Source organism: Periplaneta americana, chromosome 10 (genome assembly GCF_040183065.1).
Source record: "Periplaneta americana isolate PAMFEO1 chromosome 10, P.americana_PAMFEO1_priV1, whole genome shotgun sequence".
In the NCBI taxonomy this organism is placed as follows: Eukaryota; Metazoa; Arthropoda; class Insecta; order Blattodea; family Blattidae; genus Periplaneta; species Periplaneta americana.
The window spans coordinates 177,243,660-177,266,693 of NC_091126.1; the positions used below are offsets into that span (position 1 = coordinate 177,243,660).

The window sequence follows — 23,034 nt, forward strand, 5'->3', positions numbered from 1 at the left end:
GTTCTTGAACATTGGCAGTACTGTTGACGTATCTTAAAACAGTGGACAATTGACTCTGATTAGAGCAGTCACTTGTGTCATCAACAACAATGGCTACAAAAGGTGCTTCTTCTATTTCAGATTTTATGTTCTTTATCATAACCCCACTTATAGCAAATATTAAGTCATTCTGAATTGCGGCAGAAGTACCACGGAATACTGTTGAACTCTCAAGATGATTGCCCAGTAAATGGTCAAATTCACTTAAGGAACTTAAATATTCAATATAATTTCCTCTATTGTCTGATTCCACACTCTCATTATGACCCCGAAAAGCCAATTCTTGTTTTCCTAGAAAGCAGACTGCGTTAATAAGACACAGTAAAATCTCCCGATTTTTTTTCACAAGAGCATTGTGTTGGTTGATGTGTAGATCTTTTTGCTTCTCTAGCTGTAAATCAATTCTTGTCTTCCCAAAGTTTGCAAAGTTCATGCTACTATAAATATGAGCTTTTGATTTGTCGTGTTTTAGGACTGCCGTTCGAAGGGAGTTCATATTAGAAAACCCCTCTTTTGACCACACATTAGTTTCGCGGCTAAATAACAAACATGGCCAGCAAAATAGTTTAGACAGTTTAGAAGTACCACACAACCAATTCCACTTACCATATGATGTTGAAGTGAAATGGCGTGTGTACTCACGCTGTTTTTCTTTTACGTCCATGGACAAATTTAACTCAGGAGTTGGTCTTTCCATTTTCACAATTTCAACTTTCTCGTTGTATGTACGATGGTTAAAAGGCACTTTTAATAAACCTTCTATTACACAGTCATTTTCAACATAAACCTCTCCAGAAACTTGTTCTGCCATATTTTTCACAATATCACTTAATTGGGAAATTAAAAACTTAATAATTCACAATTAATATAACTCTTAGACACGCGAACAAATCACAAATTTAAAATACTGCACTGCAAGAACACAATCACATTAATGAGCTAGCGTACTGAGCGTATTGTTGCTTCGCGCCTTTGAAGAAACCATCACGAGAGCGGCAACTCACCCGGTCTACACTGCACGATAGAAACAGAAGGGAGCGGGGGACGGGCAGTTGTGCGACGTGAGCGGAATGGTCACAGGCTACCCCTCGTATGCTGCCTTGACAACTTGTTTCTTTTTGAGAGCAGAGAGCGCATATAAATCTAACAATTACTTTAATTTTAATTACTGTGGTAAAACTAATACGGTAATACAAAATTATTACATTATGTTATATTATAAACTTTTTCTTTTGTAATTTCCTTGGGCTACTGCCAGTAGCCCTGGTAGTCCGCAAAATATGCCCCTGTCCCTAGTGTATAGTTTACAAGTCATCTAGTTGCTAGCCACTGGTGTGTAGTATGGACTTGAGCTTTGAGACACATCTTAGGAAATTATCTTTTGTATGAACAAAATAACATGCAACTTCAATATTTCTCCACACTACACACGGGAGAGAAAACATACCTAAATCATTTTAACCAAAATTCGTTCAAACCTTTCCACTTTTCTTGGCCTCACGTCACTTATATATCCCCTCAATTAACCCTCTAACCTCGATCTCATGTCACTTAGCTATCTCCCCTCATTTAATCCATCTAGCCCATAATGAAACGCAAATCAGATGTCAGTCCTGTTACTAACATCCACCATCGAATAAACCATTCTTGGACAGCACAGCAATCAAATACAATTCTAAAATTCACTCAGACCAAAATTAAAAAAAAATTACTTATATCAAAATCGAAAACGTAAAAACTCAAATCAACTGTCTACTAAACCAATAGACTTCTATCTTATAGCACAGCAGTGAATAACTAATGACGTAACACAATATACGTCAACATCATAGACATCACATAAGAAAATAGTTCCAACATCTGGTACTAGAATGTATACTAGACCCGGCCATTCTACTACATTATCTCCTGGCTTAGTTGTCTAATGAGTGATGCCTTATAGGTGTCACTTATATGAGATTCAAGCCTGTCTTCGGATAGTTTACTAAACAACAGCACACCACTTCGAAAACAAGATGTGATCACTGTGAAAGCTATAAACCCACCCAATCCGCTTCAAATGACTTTGTTTCTTATATACCCAACCAATGCCTTTCTCATACATTTTTACACGAAATCACCACGTAACCCGTATTACCACCATTTAGACCTATGTTGCACTATGCTTGACGGCAGTTCTTTCTTCGGTCAAGCAGTGAGGGTAAATTTATTTGTGTACCTTGTACCAAAAAGCATATATGCAAGGTATACCAAAAGCTTGAACTGATCCTCGAACTTACGAAAACTCGTTTATTTATTTTTCCAGATTTATCTATAATTGTAAAGTTATTTTATTTCATACCCATTTCATCATGAAATAACGCAAAAGAAATCAGACATGTCCTGTTTGTGATGAGTAGGACATTTGAAAATTCAGTCTGTAGCAAGTGCTTACCAGCATTATTTATGCATACAGTTCCGGTTGTAAAGTGGTACAATACACTGGACTACTCACTTTATCGCTTCTGGTAGAGTAACCGTTCACATGAAGCCAGTGGTTTGGTAGATGAGAATTTCAACAAAGATGAAAAAGTGCTTCATAACGGTTACAAGTGTAATATTAATAAAGTTACCGAAGTTTTGGAAGAAGATACAAAGAGAATATGGGTTAGAAAGTGGATTAAAAGAAGAATTGTGCATATGTCATATTTCCTATATTATGCTGATTATATTACCTGGAAATTGTACGTTTTTCGTAAATGAGTTCATCAGTACTACTAAATACAGCTGAACCATTTATGATGATTCTCTTATTTGTTTCTATAGTTCCATACACATTCATATCCTTTTTGTAACTTGTGTAATTTTATAGTTTCAATGTTGTTTCTGTCCACTTCATTTTTGCAATATTTTAGATTAATACCAATATATAATTAAAAAATGATGACAATTGATCAACCACAACAATTTCCATATAGAAACAAAACTTATTGATATACGTTAGTTAATGCGCCCAGTTGCTCTACTCTATTTAAGAATGGTTTACACTGATAGAGAGTCTGTATTGTACCAGTAGAGCGAGGAAAGGGTAGTAGAGCTGTACTGTACCTTGCTCTGTCTTTGGTACTTGGCTGCCACTGTCCCAGTCTGTTTGCACTAAGCTAGTAATAAGGTGACCAGATTTTCAATTCCCAAAATCGGGACGCCTCACAAAATGTGGAAAGTAAATGAATAGTAAATTTTTATGTAAATTTACGTGAGAAATATAATACGCAATAAAAATAAACAGAATCACTGTAAAAAAACAACACATTGCAGTACATGAACACAATAGCATAATAGTACATTATGCAATGAGCCTATAATGATAGTAATTATGACGCAAGTATGGTTATTTATGAAACTCGCTTTCGCTCGTTTCATAATATTCATACGAGCGTCTTAATTACCATTATAGGCAAGTTTCATACGACTTTTTATGCTCGACCATAATTCTAACTTGAAATTATTCAGATGTATACATTTTATTTGTATCTGACAAGATCGGAAGTGACCTTGTTCTAGGTCGTGAATTGTGAGATGTGCGCAGACGCGAAAGTATTGATTTTTTCCGAGGAACAATGTCATTGACCTTGATGTAATCCCGTTAAACTTGATATAACCTTGATTATTGAATTCGACATTGAAAAACGAGATGACAAATTGAATTTATTTGAATATTATTTACAATTAACGCTAATTATTATAGTAACAGAACATAACCTTCTGCGACAGTATTGGATTTCCAGCCTCCGTGACTTTTCGCTAATTCTCTTTCGATTGCATATCCGAGAATAATCGATACTTGGGGTTTTATAACGGTACAAAGCTGACTTGTCATTGGCTGAACACCTGTATGCTGAGTTGTCATTGGCTGAACACCTGTACTTTAATGAGTAGGTGTACTTTAATGACATGCATTAAGGACTGCTACCAGGTGTATAATTACTAAATTTCGGCATGGTCGAGCATAAAAACATAAAAGTAACATATTATACACATTAAAACTTATTTCATGGGTTGAATAGATCAGTTGATCTGAAGCTGGGCTGAAGCTTCGTCAGTTGCCTGTTTTCTGGTTTCCTCCAGCTTCCTTGGGACTGTGGAGAACTTTACTGTTTTTGTTAGCTTCTCTGCTTTGTTAGTGTAATTGTTGATTCTACCAGTAGATGTTTTCTTAGAATGGTGGCTGGTGAGGAGAGTACTGTCATGTAAGTTGTATGTATATGCAAGTTTTTAGTACCATGTGGAATGAAAACGTTACTTAGCCAATCTAGTGGCTCCTAATCCCACCTCAATCACAGCATATTGGAATACTGGCACTGCCAACTCTTCTCATTGGCTACTACCCATATCCAATTCAATTTTGAAGTGAATGAAATATACTACTAACACTGGTAGTGACAACTGATTGTATTTGTCAGTTTTTCAGTCCACAGTCTTTAAAAACATTACTATGAATGCAGGAAAATATAAATCGGTATAATCATGACATCTTGGGGAAATCTGGGACAAATTGGAATTCTGAAATGACATATCTGGGACAGGGGGTCCAAGTTCGGGATTATCCTGGAAAACACAGCAAGCACTTTACTATTTGCTATCCTAATATAAAATATAGTAGCCGGTATGGTAGGGTGGATAGCACATGTGGTATATAGTGTAAATCTATTACCCTTTCCCCCACTACAATGCTTACCCTACTCTACCAGCTTTATACGGACACTCGTGTGAACAGATTTAATTAAAGTGGATATGATATGACATATGCTGTTAGTTCATGGCACAAAAGGCTGCAAATGCAAAGCTGAAGGAAATATGAGTCTGTTTCTCACTTCACAGATTGAGATAAGGTGGACCTCACCATATGCTCTGCAACCCAGTCTCAGGAGCCATTTTATGAAGTATAGACTCTGACTTAATTTGCCTAGGGCTATTTAGGTTGTAGTAGGCCTAATATACTGTAGATAGACGTGTGGTGTGACTTTTCTCATTTCGCTATTCAGAATTGCTAATTTTCTTCTCGTTATGCAGTCCACACCTGTGGAGTAACGGTTAGCGCGTCTGGCCGCGAAACCAGATGGCCCGGGTTCGATTCCTGGTCGGGGCAAGTTACCTGGTTGAGGTTTTTTCTGGGGTTTTCCTCAACCCAATATGAGCAAATGCTGGGTAACTTTCGGTGCTGGACCCCGGACTCATTTCACTGGCATTATCACCTTCATCTCATTCAGACGCTAAATAACCTAAGCTGTTGATAAAGCGTCGTAAAATAACCTACTAAATTCTCGTTATGCAATCTTTAAATGGAAATATGATCACAGCACTTCTCATGACCTATTTTTCTTTCAGATGTTGACTCTAAAGAAATTGATATGACTAGCGAAATACCGAAAGAAATTTTGGATCAGTTGAAAGCTTTTGGACTATTTGGACATTTAGTACCAGAAGAATATGGTGGTTTGGGTTTAAATGCCACTGAATGTGCAAGGATAGACGAAGTCACAGGATTAGATATGTCTATTGCAGTTACATTAGCAGCTCATCAAGCAATAGGACTGAAGGTTAGTATATGGATAAGAATTATATTTGATGCTCTATAGAGTATCTTACTTACCTAACAATATTAGACTGAAAAACTTTTGGAAGCTGTTAAATTTGAGTACAAGTGTGCAATAAAAACATGTTGAATCATCTCTGCATAACTCAGTATTGCGACTGTTAGCATGCAGTTCTACATACACATAAAAGCAGAAGAATAACATTGTGTTTGTTTACATTAGGACCATTCCACAGTAAGGGCTATTTTAGCCACAGGACATTCAGAATGTTATGTATCTAAAAGTAATAAAAATATTCATGTCCTGTTTGTTTAGTCTTATACATCTCAAAACCTGCTACTAATTCCGTATTAATTCAATGGAAAAATAATAACAATATTAATATTATTATTATTATTATTATTATTATTATTACTACAAGAAAAAAATAAAATCACATTGTATACGTTAGATGTTGAAACCATTCCAGAAGTTAACAAATGTAAATACCTAGGAATAACTTTTAGCAGCGATCTTGGCTGGGGGGGGGGGGGACATATTACTGACACAGCAGGAAAAGCATGGAGAGCGTTACATTTTATGATGATACGAAAAAATAATAAATCCAAAGAGATTGCATATAAGTCACTAGTTCGTCCAGTAATGAAATATGGTGCTGCATGTTGGGATCGTTACAGATTAGAACATATTAGGACATGGGAAAAGATTTAAAAACGAGCTCTCAAGCTTTGTCGTAATAATTCACGATTAAAATGAGACACACTCATGGACAGGAGAACGTAAATTCGATTATGCACAATGTTCAAAACATACAGAGGTGAGCCTGGCTGGAGAGAAATAAAAAATAGGTTGCAGGCGCCAAATTACTCTTCAAGGAACGATCACTCACTTAAATTGAGGGAAAGAAGACAGAGGACGGACACTGGAAAGTTTTCTTTTCTCAATTGTACTATCAGGAACTGGAATGCTTTACCTGCAGACTTACTAAAGGCTTTACCAACAAACAAAAATGTATTTAAAAATAGGTTTAAGGACTTCACTAATAGACAGTAGTATATCATCAGACTATTTAAAGGGTGTAATTGATATTTTGTTATTTGAAGTGTTATATCAGTGAAAAGTGTGTTGTGTCAGTGAAGTTTTATAGTTTATAGTGGTAGAGCAAAGTATTTGAATAGTGAAATGTTTTTGAAGTGTTAGTGAAATCAGAATAGTATCAGTGAAATGTGTCGTAGTTTCAGTGCAGTGAGTTGAGTGTTGTGCTGAAAGGTACTTGTGCATGTATGAACATATCATACTCGTGGGTTTTAGTTCAGCTAAGGTAATTTACCAATTTTGTTTCAATTTAACACTTTAAGTTGTTTCCATAACTAAGTCTTCATATAAAGTACTAAAAATGTATTGTACATCACAACTATTATCTGGCGACGATTTTCATTGCTCTCATAGCATGATCACTAAAAACCTTCAATGGTCTATGCTTGCACGTCACAGACTTCGTTGCAAAATATAATGCAGATACTTTTATTAACCCTTGGAAGCTGGAAGGCTTATGCCACTATTGCACGCAAATGCCTAATTAACCAGGGGTTCGTATACCTGCATAATCGGATAAATTCATGTTGGGTTCGTTAGCCGAGTGGTTTAAGGCACACAAGATATGTCTGGCCAGCATATCGTGCCTAAGATCACAGGTTTGCATCCCGACCACTGCAGTCAATTGAGCCTGTGGTGAAGGAAGGGGAGAGCCCATGTAAAGCAATCGGTGTAATGGTACACATGGAAGCTGATGGGGTTTCAGTTGACTGCAATTGAAATGATTTTGCTCCTTTTTTAAGAAAAAAAAACATTACAAAAAAATTGTTATTGTTTTAATCAAGTGCAATGCCCTTAATGTTATATGAAATTAAAGAATATCAACGTATTTTATATATAACATATTATATCACGTCATGACCATAATACTAGCAGGCCACTATAATGGACGCACGGCTCCTAAAGGTTAATGCACTCACTCATTGTAGTATTGTACAAGAATTCGACAAACAGAGCACACAGCAGTATGCACTGGCTGTTTGGCATTGACTGAGCCAGAAACAGGACTAAAATATAATTGTTTAGGAAGTTACAAAGTCACATCGTATCACACATTCGCACCTTTATACTGCAAATGGTTCGGGAATAATAAAATAAAGCTGGATAAGTTTTGATGAAAACTTGCAGCTGTTTCTTCGATCTCTTTCGTGAATAGTCTAGATTAATATATGGCTGAGCTATGCACTAAATAATTTTTGTATTATGTGTATAATTTCAGGGACTGCTGATTGCCGGCAATGAAGGACAGAAGAACCATTATCTGCCACGTCTTGCAAAAGGGGAATGTATTGCAGCTTTTTGCCTTACAGAATCTGAAGCTGGTTCTGATGCTTCCTCCATTCAATCAAGAGCATTCTTATCAGATGATAAAAAGACATGGATACTTAATGGCAAGAAGTCATGGATCACTAATGGTGGGGTAGCTGATCTATTTATAGTTTTCGCCAAGACTGAGGTGAGTTATGAACTGTTGATTGGCTTATATAACTGCTTTATTCTCTTCAAAACTATGTATCGTTCAAAATGTTTTTTGTTTTCTCTTATTATGTAATCTTCTATGTATGTTCATACATATAATATATATACAGTACTGTGTTTTTATAAATATGTCTGTCTGTTCTTTTGTATGAATAATTTCAATTCACACTTAGCCAATTTTAGTGGGACTTAGAAGTTGTTATCCTGACCAGGAAATAAAATGCTTTTACCGACATTCGTACCAAATAGTAGGATGTGACAAGCAGATTCGAGCATACAGTACATAAGCCAACATACATATAGAGTTAGATTAACCATTAAAACTTTACTTCTTAAAACAGTTCATTATTTATCTTAGTATGGAACCTACATATCGTCTCTTTACAAGCAAAACACATTAAGTAAAAAATATTACTTCTTAAAAAAAGACATATATAATGTACATAATGTATGTGTATAAACTTAGAATTGGAAAATTAAATACACATAAAGAGAAACAACTTATTAAAATTATTTGGGCTGAAGTAATATTTTTGACTTAATGTGTTTTGTTTGTAAGCCGACGATATTTGCATTTTTTCTATTATTTAAAAGCTTTTTTTTTTTTTTTTGCGTACAACATCCTGTGTGATTTAATAAAAGAAGAAATATAATGATATTTTTAGTAGGTTATTTTATGATGCTTTATCAACGTCTTAGGTTATTTAGCATTTGAATGAGATGAAGGTGATAATGCCGGTGAAATGAGTCCAGGGTCCAACACCGAAAGTTACCCAGCATTTGCTCATATTGGTTTGAGGGAAAACCCCAGAAAAAACCTCAACTAGGTAACTTGCCCCGACTGGGAATAGAACCTGGGCCACCTGGTTTCGCGGATAGATACGCTAACCATTACTCCACGGGTGTGGACCGAAATATAATGATAATACAAAATGTATTGAATAGTAAATAGCAGTTTAGACTAAAAAGAAGGCCTCAAGCATACTACGTAGTCTGTTATGATAAGAATCTAAGCTATAACTGCTATATCAAAACTTATGGATGGTACAATTTTAAAAATGCCCGACTCTTTACACCTACAACCTAAGTACGCAGTTTTCAAACTCGACAACTCTGTAAGTCACAAAATTCATAGCTTAACAGAGAAGGTAGAATGTGGTACTCAGGATCTGTCTGTGGTCAGATCGACTATCTGTTTGGGATTTTTTCGAGGTTTCCAACAACTGCAAAGTTAGTCTTGTCTTGTAATGAACAGATGCTGTTAAGTTTCAAATGTCTGTTACACTTGATTGTTTCAGATAAGTGATCATATTGGTCAGAAAAGAGACGTAGTAACTGCTTTCCTAGTTGAGCGAAACTTCATTGGTGTTAGTAGTGGAAAAGCTGTGGACAAGTTAGGAGTTAAAGGATCTAATACATGTGAGGTGAGAAATGAATCAACAGAGTTTATGAAGAAAGTTAAACAACCATTGGGTTTTTAAGGTAGATTCAGAATTACTTCAAGTTGTTATACCATAAATAATACTCGAAAGTGATGCAGGAAATATACTGTGACAGTTTTATGTAAAATCTTCGTGTACAGTAAGACCTTTCTGTAATGGAACTTCAACTGAGCAGTTGAAAAGCATAATAATTTAAAATTAAAGAAAAATACATATCATTTTAGTCAGTATGTGCCTAATTTAACTTGAAAGTTTAAAGTTGGAACTCGATAAATTTAAAAAAATATTATTTCTTTTGTTCAGTGGTTGTGTTCACTATAATAAGCATTCTCAAATAAACACAGTCTCTGGGATTGATGGGTTCTTAGTCTTGATTGTCACTATTTTTCTATAGTATCTTCATGATGAAAAGCTTGTGTATATACCATTTCTCGTAGTGAACATAGTTTAATTTGTGAAACTAGTAAGTAGAGTAATGTTTTCTTTGCAGTTGGCTGTATTTGCAAACAAAAGAAGAATCAATTTAATATTTTCTACAGAGGACACACAATTCAGATAATGACCTGCAGTTTTCAAATCAACGTTTTAACATATCCACTTAACTTTTGCTCCCAATGATTTCATATAATTTAATCTATTGAAGTGCAATATTTTTGCTGAAGTCAGTGTATGTCAACCTTTATCATGTGATCCTATCCAAGAAGGAAAATGCACTCAATATAATACCTATTCAAAAACGGATGAAGAACTTGGGTTCGAAAGGCTAAAGATCGAAGCGGCATTATCTGCACCAAACTTCAAACCTGGAAGGTATTGAGTTATGGTACTGTGAGCTTATTTCACAAATTCTATTCTGATGATGACATTAATGGTTTCATACCTGGGAAGAAGTATCATTTATCTATAAAGGAAGGTGACTAAAAGGTACACAAGCAAAAGTGATTGCTTCTGTTCCATTTAATTGAAGCATATATGCTTTATTCAAATGATATCATCCAGGTACTGAAATGGGGATTTTAAACTTTTATGAATTAATATTGAAGGATATAATTACAGCTGAGGCATCAAGTATACTCATGCTGCGTATGTTTGCACCATACATCAGAACATAAAATTTATGTTATTATATGCTAAATTAGACGCTGATTCTGAAATAGATGTAAGTTCCAGCAAACACTGCCTGTCACGTTTAATATGTAACCCTCCTCTCCAGAATGTCATCTAGGAAACTGAAAATTGTTGTGGTGAACAAAAATTAAAGTGACCCTCCTGACTAGTGTGAATTACATTCAGTTATAAAAAGTGGAGACATAGAGACAGATCAAATTTAGAAACATTTACTCATTCAGCAGAAGAAGCTTTGGATATCTTATTTGTAAAAGTGTATACTTTTTCGCCATTTGTTCGTTCATTGAGTCAACGGTAGACTTTCCAGAGTGAATTTAAATCATTACTCCACCCAAATGTGTGACTTTGCTGAAAAGTCTTATTTTATATAATCCATTTCAATAATGCTTAAGCTGTGTTTACTTCACAGATAACATTTTGAATCACATTTCCTTTTTGATAATTTTATGATGTTTGACGCATGATACCACAGCTGTACATCTTTTCCAGTGACATCTTTACTTTTTCTGTCCAGGAGGTTTGAAAAATTAAAATATACAGCACTTATATTTCTGATATGTCTGCAGCATGGTATAACAATAAAAGTAATTTAATTAATCTCTGTAACCTTAAGGCAGATTTTGTATTACCTGCTGAATGGCATTTCTATCCAGCATTCCATGGGTTGGGTCCACGAGATGGTATGCCAGAAACTGTTAAGTGATTAACTGCAGCGACTCTACAGTACAGCAACCTAATTAAGACCCCACTTTAGCTTTATAAATGGTGTGTAGACAACATAAAAATGTTGTAAATTTGAATAGCTTGCAGCTCAGCAGCCTGAAGAAGAAGTTATTCTGCAAAAATTGTTCTAACAATTCACGGACATTGGCAGGAACTCGGAGCTTACATGCCTTCATACCACAAATTAGCAACAAATTAAAAAATGCCAAAATTGTGATAAACTCAAGAAATAAACATATCACTGCTTCAAGATGAGATGAATTTTGAATATATTTTAGGGTTTGTTGCTTCTAGTTGACTGAATATGTTTTGAGTATAGAAAAGGAAAATAACTTTGTGATACAGTGTTCTTTGATCCTGTTGTGTTAGCTTCGGCTTATACTCTCCCACTATACCAAACATTTATATATTTAGGAAATCCACATTTACTAAAGTTTATTTATATATCACTGCTGCACTACCACTGTAGAGAGTGGTATAAATTAGTAAAAGTACAGATCTTTTCATATACAGTCAAACCTCCATACAATGAAGATCAGTATAAGGATAAACCTGCATTAAACAATATTTTTATATGGTCCCGGCAAATTTCCTTTATAAATAATGTTAAATATCTCTCTATAGCGATGAAGCAATTTTAGAAACACCTTGTTACAACGATATGTATTTTTAACTTCAAAGTTTTTCGTAAATCAGTAGCTTGGTCTTATTTACCCGAGAGTGGGAATTTCTACAAAGGAATGGACGTGTAACCAGTCTTCCTAGTTATTTTCTAGTGTACAGGGAGTAAGTAGGCATGGCAATGGCTTCTGCTAAATGGAAATCAATACTTTCGAAACTAAATTGACTGCATTTAAAGATTTGGATGAAGGAATGAGACAGCAGTTTCACAAAAATATGGATTTTCACAATCTACATTGGTTACATCAAATATTCATTATATGAGGTCTCGCTATCCTCATTGAATATTTACACGACTACTATGAAGTAGTCAGTGTGTATTATCACCATTAAATCGAGAAAAATTCGTTCCGGCACCGGGAATCGAACCCAGGACCTCTCAGCTCTGCACGCTGAGGGCTCTTTCCAACTGAGCTAATGGTGATAATATACATTGACTACTTCATAGTAGTCGTGTTAATATTCAATGAGGATGGCGAGACCTCATATAATAAATATTTGATGTATTAAAATGTTTACAGTTATCACAAACTGTTGTTGAATATGGCCATCAAAGTCATTTAAAATATGCGCTCCTGCATATTGACTTACATAGGTTTAAATTCAGTACAATGAGAGGAGTTCGACCTGCACCGTGGATCGTGTCCCGGCATAGCTCAGTTGGAAAGAGCCCTCAGCGCGCAGAGCTGAGAGGGCCCAGGTTCGATTCCCGGTGTCGGAACGAATTTTTCTCGATTTAATGGTGATACTACATTGGTTACTTAAAAAAAGGAAAGAAATTGAGGAAAGCATTACGAGCGGAAAATTTGATCCAGCCTGAAAATGATTGAAGACAATAGTTCCAGATGATGTGGACAACGCTACAATAAAATGGTTTATATGTCAGTGGATGATGGTGTATCAGTGTTCACGGAGTGCAGTGATGAATCTGTAATTGCAGAATTGAAGGATGGGAAGATAAAAGGCAGTGAAGATAATGATTGTGATTATAGTGATGTAGGAACCAAAAAAGTATTTTACTTAAAACTGCTTGGACACATAGAACAAATTCAGTGTGCTGCAAGTTCTCTTCAATGTGTTTCAAAGGAACAACTAATTGCTTTGGAATCTTTAAGGTCGGTGTTTATTAAAGAGGCTATCAAGAGCAAAAAGCAAAGACAAATTTCAGATCTCTTTCAAAAATAGATGTATGCTGCAATACTGTACTGTATTAAATCTACTTCTGCAGTGTGTAAGTACATAAATGTGTGATTTATTATATTTAGTTCCTTTACATGTTACATCTTAGTATTATCCTGCAGGTAAAATAGTACTTTGCTTGCACTTTTTATCCTATGTGATAAATCACAGACCCTCTGATATAAGAATACAACCTGTTAGGGCCCGCAAATGTCGTTACACAGAGATTTGACTGTATATGTCTGGATTTTGCTAAATAACGCACATAATTTGTAGATACAAATATGATTTTGATACATAAAATTAATAGTGTATAGTGCAGTGAAATAACATTACCAGTACCAAGTGAATACTATGATATATGCTATTTAAGAACTGTGAAAATAGGTACGGTATGTAAAGTTCCAACTCCAAACTTTCGGCACAGGTTCACAGTATATAGAGCTTGGATTTTTGTTAAGTTTTAATTTTGTAGGTTTTGAAAAAAATGTTATTTCAAAATGGACACTGTATTACTAAAAAATGTTATTTCAAAATGGACACTGTATTACTATTGAATGCTTTTTTGTGACAGCATGATATTTTCAAGTGTCGTATTGAAGTTTATTTCATAAGCTTTAAAATGAGCTCAGATACAACTTATTAGTTTAATTAGACCTAATTCATGAGATTACAATGCTTCTGCAATTTTATCAGGTTTTCTGATTTCGTAAAGTAGCAATATGCTTGTAATGTATATTATATATCAGCTTACATTTATGCTAAATGTGATTAAAATCTAAATGGTAAGGTTGAAAATGATATGTTACCTTTTGCAGGTTTTATTGGCATGAAGTAGGAGATTTTGTTGCGAGGAACAGTGGTACATAATTCCTCGTATTTATTCCTTTATAGGTAAACTTTGATAATACTCCAGTTCCAGTTGAAAATGTCCTTGGCGTAATTGGTGAAGGATATAAAATTGCTATGGATATTCTGAACAATGGACGTTTCAGCATGAGCAGCAGTTCTGTTGGTATGTTATTTGAAGAGAAAGTAATGTTTATTAAAATTATTTAATATAAACACTTCTCAGTCATCAGTATATCAGACTATAGACAGTGTCAACAGTATAAGCATTCTAAATTGTGTAGGCTTTAACTTCAATATTCTTATTTGGAGTATAGAAAGAGGAAGTACACATTCTTATACTGAAAATAAAAGTGAGATTGGAGTTTGTACTTTTAACATTTTTCTTCAAAACAAAAATGAGTGTGGATGTGATACTTTTGAGCATTTTTCTTCTGAATAAAAGTGAGTGTGAAGGTTGTACTCTGAACATTTTCATTCAAAACAAAAGTGAGTGTGAAGGTGGTACTAACACTTATCTTCGAAACAAAAGCTAGTGTGAAATTTGTACCTTGAAAATATTTTAAAAAGAAAAGCGATTCTGGAGGTTGTACTTTGAATATTTTTTTAAAAACAAAAGCTAGTATGCATGTTTTATTTCGAACACTCTTCTCCAAAACAAAATTTCAGTGACAGTTGCACAGTAAAATGAACTCTAAATATCTTTGCATGTCATAGAAATGTCGAGAATAATTTATGATTGAGAGAGAGGAACAAAGAGAACAAAAGAGAATATTAAAAAACTCACAAATGTTTGTCAAAAATAGTGTCCAATATGACTACATTTCTTGTGCACACTACCGTCATTACATTTTCAGTGACTCATATTTGCCGTTAAAAATATAGTGTATTCACATTGCTGTTGTATGTAATTACCTTCATTTTACCAGGAGATTTTTTATGTGAATAGTTAAGTTCTATGTCCAGAAAGTTCAGAACTTGCTTTAAAGCAGTCTAAAAAAAGAACTTTCTCTTAGTTAACCTTGAAAAAACTAGATAATATTGTTTTACTCCTCACTAATGTATTTTTTTAAGAGTGCTGCTTCTGCTTTGTCACTGCATTTTATATTCATGTTTTCTGGCTAAATCAACTTCTAAATACTAAATATGAATAAAAAGAAGTTCAGGAATTTAGAAGAAAAAAATTATGCACATAGAAAGAGTCAGAGACCCAGGGGACAAACAGAGACAATCATCTTTTCTGTGTTATGTATGCTGAGAACTTGTTTTTCCATCAAAATCTTAAAAGTAATTTATCATGATTACAATATTTCCACTTAAATTTTAAAATGTAAAATTTTTGCAAGCTGAAATGCAGCCTATTTTAAGAATCACGCATACAGATCTGTGAAATGTGTTATTTTAAAGATTTTTGTAGGACTTTAATTTGATGTGTAATATGACATGGGTTACAGTATAAAAATTTTTCTTTAAAAAATCCCAAATTTCTCAGAAAATGGTATTTTAAAGACATGAAAAAAAATCATAAAACTGCTTCATAATATAATCTTACACCTTGCAAAGTTTCTCTTTGGGATCATAATGGGATTAAGTGATACAGAGAGTAAAATTTCACATGTAAGGAAAAATAAGCAGCAATAGACTGGAGACAGTTACCATCTCCAGCATATCAAGCAAACACTATGTTAATGTTCTGGGGTGAACTGATAAAAGAAATATTTCCTTCTTGTAAGTTAAGTTATATTTTTCAGTTATCACATACTAAAAATAGATTTTATATTAACCAATATCATACTGTTTAAAACTACTGGTAATAAGTCGGCTAGATTTGTCTAATGCTGGGTCGGATACGCTGGCTGTTTCTCCTTACATGTGAAACATATACTCTTTGTATCACCTGATTCCATTATGATCCCAACATGAAACTTTGCAAGCGTAAGATGATAGTATGAAATAGTTTTGTGTTCTTCTTTTGGAAATTAAAAAAAAAAAAACTTTTTTTTTTTTTTTTTTTTTTTTAGGAATTTGAATTTTAAAATGTTATTTGATTTTTAAGAATATAATTTATCCTTGTAGTTTTATATTCTATTGTCCACCTGATTTTAGTGAAAGATTAACAACAGTAAACGATATATTTAAGTTCCGATATTACAGTATTGTCTTGCAGTTTTATTTATATTATATTAGAGTGTGCTTTATTTTAGTGATTAAGCTTGTTTGTATAAGTAAATTCGAAAACTGAAAACAACTTTTTTCTTCATTGGTATTAATCGGTTAATGTTATCAAATTAGCAGCATTCCAAAGTGATCATAATAAGCGGTGTGCACTGTATAGGTAAATAGTTCCATAAAACATTTCATCACCACGTGAATCATGAGGCTACATTTTAGATTTATAACACTGTAATAACGGATATTTTAATGTAAAACTAATAATAACATGTAATATGGTATGTTGCTTTTTTTTCCCTCATATAAACGGGTAAATTCTAAAATGGAAGATTTAAAATCCTAAAATGGGTTCAATAAACCTAGTTTCAGTTTTTTGAAACCTTAATTTCTGGGGCTTGCTTATTATAGAGTGCACTACCTGGTGTACAAAATTAGAACTAAGAATTGTGAAAGTGAGTGTGTTGCACTCAGAGCAATCTGGTCACACTAATTGTAGATGATGCACGTCGTGACATTGGTGTCAGTTGGTTGAATAATACATACATTCATCAGAATAATATCCATTTGAGCTGACACAACTGTGAATAATATCTCATTTTAAAGTATTTTTGTTCTTCAGTTACATCAGCCTTCTTTATACTGCGTGGTCTTGGAGTTCAGGGGTCAGAGGACAAAAATGTTGTAGGAGTTGGTGTACAAAAGCCCTGTATGTTCTCTCATAATGTTACATGGTGCTAACATGACGAGATTGATATAAAGATGCAAACTAAAATTAAATTTATCTTACTCTCGACATTTTATATTTAATTTTATGTTAGTCACATTTGTTGATGAGGAAACTGATGTTTTCTTTATATCATTAGGTCTTTTGAAGAAACTGATTGGTCTGACTGCTGAACATGCTATCACTCGACGGCTGTATGGGAAAGGACTGTCAGAATTCGATTTGGTTCAAGGGAAGTTTGCAATACTGACATGTGCAACATACGCAGTTGAGAGTATGATCTACCTTACTACTGGGATGCTGGATACTTACGAAGATCCTGATTGTGCTATGGAGATTGCAATTGTGAAAGTATGTATATTTTTTCGTAATAATTACTGAAATAAGGAATCATTTTTAAATGTAATTTTCAGTATACTGTCGTATTGAATATTATTTACCTCATTCAAATTAGAAATACAGTTATACGAGATGAAATGAACATTCAACATTCTGTTTTGGATTATGTGAGATATAAGCAGTTTACCTAGTATGGGCATGTAAGAAGAATGCCAGAAGGAAGGTTAGTATAAACTTACATTTCTGACTGTTTATAAGAAGTACCTAAAGTATTATGAGTTTACATACCTCACAGTATGTGTTGAACAATAGCAACTGTTAGATTGGAAGTGGTTGGTGCTCTAAATGTAGTTTGCCATATGTGAGCGCCCATTCTTACTTTAACTCTAATGTCTATCTCTAAATAATAAAGTTACTTGATGTAAAATTTCGAAATTTTTCACGGAATTGTGTTTTACATCTTCTCCATGATTCATGTTTCACATGAGTATTGTACAGTGAGTTCATAGCTCGGCCGAACCATTCCGCGCATCAGCAGTAGCTACAGCGCTACTCTGGCGGCAGGCACGCCAATCTTCACCTAGTCCAAGGCCACAGTGGAATGGCCGAGCTACGAACGCACTGTATATAAAAACACGCTCTTTTGTGGTTCACATCTCATCACACAACTGATGCACGTAATATTAAGCTTAAGTCATCGATAACTTCACAGTTGACATTTTAGTTGCCATACTTAACTTATACGAATCGAGTGTTATTGCAATTAAACAAGTTACTCTTATCTGTTGCATACTTATGTAGTTTTGACTGTCCTTTTCAGGTATTCAGCTCAGAAAACTGTTGGAAAGGTGTAAACGAGTGTCTACAATTACTTGGTGTGATGGGATACATGACAGGACATCCATATGAACGCATGCTGAGAGATTGTCGAATGACCATGACTTTTGAAGGAACAAATGAGTTACTTAGATTATTCATTTCTTTGCTGGGTATGTGTTACTTTTATCATAATTTAAATTTGTTAGTTAGTGTTAATTGGAAGTAGTATTGCCACTGAAGGCAAGTCTCAGGGAAGTAAAAGCATTCTGAACATATTGCTGACCTATTTCTGTAATCAGAAAAGGACGGAGCACTACCTCAAGACATAAATCTTCATGGAATATCACAAAGGACAAATTGTGACTGCTTTTATGATTAAGTTATTAATGACATTATTTTACATTTTTTATCTAAAGAGAAAGACTTTTCTAGAACCTTCTATTTTCTACTTGAGAACTACTTATATGTGTTTCAGGTATTCAGCATGCTGGGTTAGAATTAAGGGACACTGTAAAGAAGATGCGGAATCCTCTAATGAATCCAGGTTTTGTTTTGCACAAGGCTTGGCAGCAGAGACAGCAAGCCAATGATTCACCCAAGTTGAATCTAGGTCTAGATGGCTACCTTCATCCTTCTTTGCAGGTATTAATCAACATCTACAATAACTTACTTACTTACTGGCTTTTAAGGAACCCAGAGGTTCATTGCTGCCCTCACATAAGCCTGCCATTGGTCCCTATCCTGAGCAAGATTAATCCAGTCTCTACCATCATATCCCACCTCCCTCAGATCCATTTTAATATTATCTTCCCACCTACGTCTCGGCCTCCCCAAAGGTCTTTTTCCCTCCGGCCTCCCAACTAACACTCTATATGCATTTCTGGATTCGCCCATACGTGCTACATGTCCTGCCCATCTCAAACGTCTGGATTTTATGTTCCTAATTATGTCGGGTGAAGAATACAATGCGTGCAGCTCTGGGTTGTGTAACTTTCTCCATTCTCCTGTAACTTCATCCCTCTTAGCCCCAAATATTTTCCTAAGAACCTTATTCTCAAACACCCTTAATCTCTGTTCCTCTCTCAAAGTGAGAGTCCAAGTTTCACAACCACACAGAACAACCGGTAATATAACTGTTTTATAAATTCTAACTTTCAGATTTTTTGACAGAAGACTAGATGACAAAAGCTTCTCAACCGAATAATAACACGCATTTCCCATATTTCTTCTGCGTTTAATTTCCTCCCGATTGTCATTTATGTTTGTTACTGTTCTCCAAGATATTTGAATTTTTCCACCTCTTCGAAAGATAAATCTCCAATTTTTATAGACATCTACAATAACTGCATTGTTAAATAGAACTTAACTTGACATAAGTAAACATACTTAATTTCTGGTGTGTGGATAAGCTTCAGGGCTTCTACCGCATTGTCTTGGTGTTATTGGCTGACGTTCCGACCACTGTGTTGTGGCCATCTTCAGGGCAGTTGTTGGATAAGGAAATAGTCTGCCAGCTCTTATATATATATATATATATATATTAGTCTCGAAAGGGGGGGGGGGATACTTGCTGTGATAGGTCGTAGGTTCTCCTTCTGGAGACCTATCACAGCAAGTACTCCCAAGAGCTGGCAGACTATTTCCTTATCCAACAACTGCTCTGAAGATGGCCACAACACAGCAGTCGAAACGTAAGCCAATAACACCAAGACAACGCGGTAGAAGCCCTGAAGCTTATCCACACACCATGTTCACCAGCCGCGGAAGCCTACGTGAACACTATACTTAATTTCTATTGAAATCAGTGAGTGGAAGTTAAATTAATATGTTGTGTGGTAAATTTGAATGGAGTAGCTTTTTCTCTGATAGTATTACCTCTTCTGTGTATATTTCAACTAGACTGTGACTATAAATTCAGACTTTATAGTAAATTTAAGTTTTTTGACTTGTTCCATATTCTAGCTGTAAATCAATGTATGAATACCATGAAATGTTAATAAATACAGTACAATACAATTACAATAAAGCAGCTATGTAGGAGGTGAAATGAAGTTATGATGAATTTATCTGAAATACTGCCTCATCAGATGCAAAAAAATCTTTCTACAAAACAATTTCATTTTATTAAATTAAATAACTAAATTGCTTCACATTCTGAAGTCAGAAAGAATGAATGTGTGAGGTTTGCTATGCTAGTGTGTAATCATATCTTCCTACTATTGAGTATGTTTCGATACAATGTACTGTTTACATTAGAGACACTAGACAACCTACTGTTGAGTGTGAAATATTTGGTATTGTATTCCTCATATGGTTCTCGTATTACTATTTGTGTAATACAGGAGGCACTTCTAATGTTTCCCTACGATTAACATTAATTTTTATTGCTGGAAAATGATGTAATAAGTTAATACTATAGTCTATACAAAACTAGAAAAGTATTAACATTTCAGTGGCTTGAAGGCATCGCTATGATAACCACTCAAACCAGCCAACCAAAGTGCATGGTGGAAGGTTGGCATTCACAGTGAGCACATGGTAACCAGCTGTTTAATCTTCGTTACTGTGTTGCAGCAAGTATTAGTGTTTTGGTGGCATATGTATTTATATTACCGACTACATTAAAAAAGATGCAATTTTTCAATGAAATGTGGAAGCTTTTATGGCAGTGTTTCTTCTCTGCACACTACTATAAAGAATTTAGGTTTTAAATATAAAAAAAACAATGAACGCAAAATGTTAATGGAGAGAACTGACACTATCTTTGTTGTTTCTCATCATTCCTCATGATGCTGTGAAACGAAATTTTACTTAACCCCCAAGTAGAAATATTTCGTTATAATTTTTAGGTTGGTACCACTGACTTAGCTGTTCTTCTACCTTCCCGCCAGTATATAATCAATATAATACCAAGTTTCAATTTGCTTCCTATTTTGTACGAGACAAAACAGTGGTTGTTTTTTGAGTATGGGGTCACATTTAATCCCATGCAAGTCCTTATGTAACCCATATTTATAGTAACAATTGAAGACCTAACAAGCTGAATGTGGTAAGTGCTGATTTTTCAAATTTCTTTGTATTTAATCTAAGGGAGAAACATCTATGAGAATATCATACTAAATTGTCTTTGTCATAGCTCAACTGTAAGTGACTCATTCGTGCGCCAAAAGACGGTGTTGTAGGTATCTCAACATGCATTTCACAGTGCGTTTTTCATCAGTATCTCAGAAAGTTGTTTTTAGAATGTTAGGTCCTCAATCATTGTACAGGCTTCGTGTTATCTGCAATGGATGTCAATGAATGAGAACGTATTCTGAAGATATTTGATTCAATCCAGGATGAAGAATTAGTTGGTGGATGCAGTGAAGAAGAAATATAAGAGGATACAGTAAATACAGTGCAAGGTAATGGAACTCAAGTTGAAATTACAGGAAATGTAGACAGTGATTCAGAAAAATTGCAGAAGATTACAGTGACGAATATGTGTCACCTTGTGGCTGCTTTGTCGAATATTATACTGAAAAATAAAAAAGAACTAAATGGAAAAAAAAGTGCCAGTGCCTTCAAACATTAGAACGTATCATAAAATATAGTCACTCATCTTCCAAGTGTAAAACAAATTGCTCGAAATGAAACGGCGGCTGTAGAAGCTTGGACACTTATTTTCTGAAGAAATGCTAAATAAAATTATGACATATCATCATCATCATCATCATCGACGCTACAGCCCAATTTGAGCCTCGGCCTCCCTTAGAACTCTCTTCCATGCATCTCTGTCCCTGGCAACCAACCACCATCCTTTAATTCCCACTTTCTTTAGATCCTCTAACACTCCATCCATCCATCGCAGTCTTGGTCGTCCTACACTCCTTTTTCCTTCAAATTTATTCCCCATAACTTTCTTGGGTATCTCATGATCTGCCATCCTTTGCACATGTCCTGCCCATCGTAATCTTGATATTTTAATGACTGTAACCACATCAGGGGACATATATAGTTGGTAAAGTTCAAAGTTGTATCTTATTCGCCATTCTCCATTATCACATATTGGGCCATATATCTTCCTTAGAATTTTGGTTTCAAAGGATCTTAATCTTGACATATGAGTCTTTGAAAGGGTCCACGTTTCTCTGCCATATGTTAATACAGGTTTTACCAAAACATTATAAATATTGCATTTTGTTTCCCTTGTAAGAAGTCTTGACTTAGAGTGCCTCAATAATCCAAAATATGCTTTATTAGCATTTTGAATTCTTCTATCAATTTCTTCACTAATATCATTAGTGTCATTGATTAAGGAGCCCAGATATACAAAACTAGAGACCCTCTGAAATTTATATTGATTAATTTTAAATGGGTTGTTGTTGTCTAGTCTCTTTTTTGTTTTTTACATCCAACAATCATGTACTTAGTCTTCTGTTCGTTAATTTTAAACCCCATTTTTTGGGTTGCTGTTTCTAAAGCAGTAAATGTTCTCTTAACATTCTCCTCAGATCGACCAATGATATCTATAATTATGACATATACCAACAAGAAAAAATCGCATTGCTCTGTGAGAATTATAGTCGAGAACGTGATGACGCAAGAGACACAAATTTGGCAGAAATGAACCTCCAGGTTCTCTAAAAGCCATATGTAAGTAAGTATTATTATTATTATTATTTTTTTTATTTTTCTAGTCAGAGTCCTTATGTTACAAATTTACGAGTTGTATGAGCTGCTCAGTTCCGACACAGCAAGCGGGTGTTGCAGTGAGCCACAACGCACTACCCCACAACTTCACAATGTA

General features: G+C 34.7%; 1 protein-coding gene across 2 annotated transcripts in view; it reads left to right on the forward strand.

The window, feature by feature from the left end:
* Window positions 1–23,034, forward strand: part of LOC138708204 (complex I assembly factor ACAD9, mitochondrial-like) — a 34,217-nt gene that overhangs the window by 8,630 nt on the left and 2,553 nt on the right. For both annotated transcript variants that reach the window (XM_069838516.1, XM_069838515.1), the window contains exons 2-8: window positions 5,407–5,618; window positions 7,930–8,166; window positions 9,488–9,613; window positions 14,237–14,357; window positions 17,227–17,438; window positions 18,247–18,415; window positions 18,721–18,887. In XM_069838516.1, coding sequence (XP_069694617.1) covers window positions 5,407–5,618; window positions 7,930–8,166; window positions 9,488–9,613; window positions 14,237–14,357; window positions 17,227–17,438; window positions 18,247–18,415; window positions 18,721–18,887 — 1,244 coding nt within the window. The remainder of the gene's footprint in view (window positions 1–5,406; window positions 5,619–7,929; window positions 8,167–9,487; window positions 9,614–14,236; window positions 14,358–17,226; window positions 17,439–18,246; window positions 18,416–18,720; window positions 18,888–23,034) is intronic.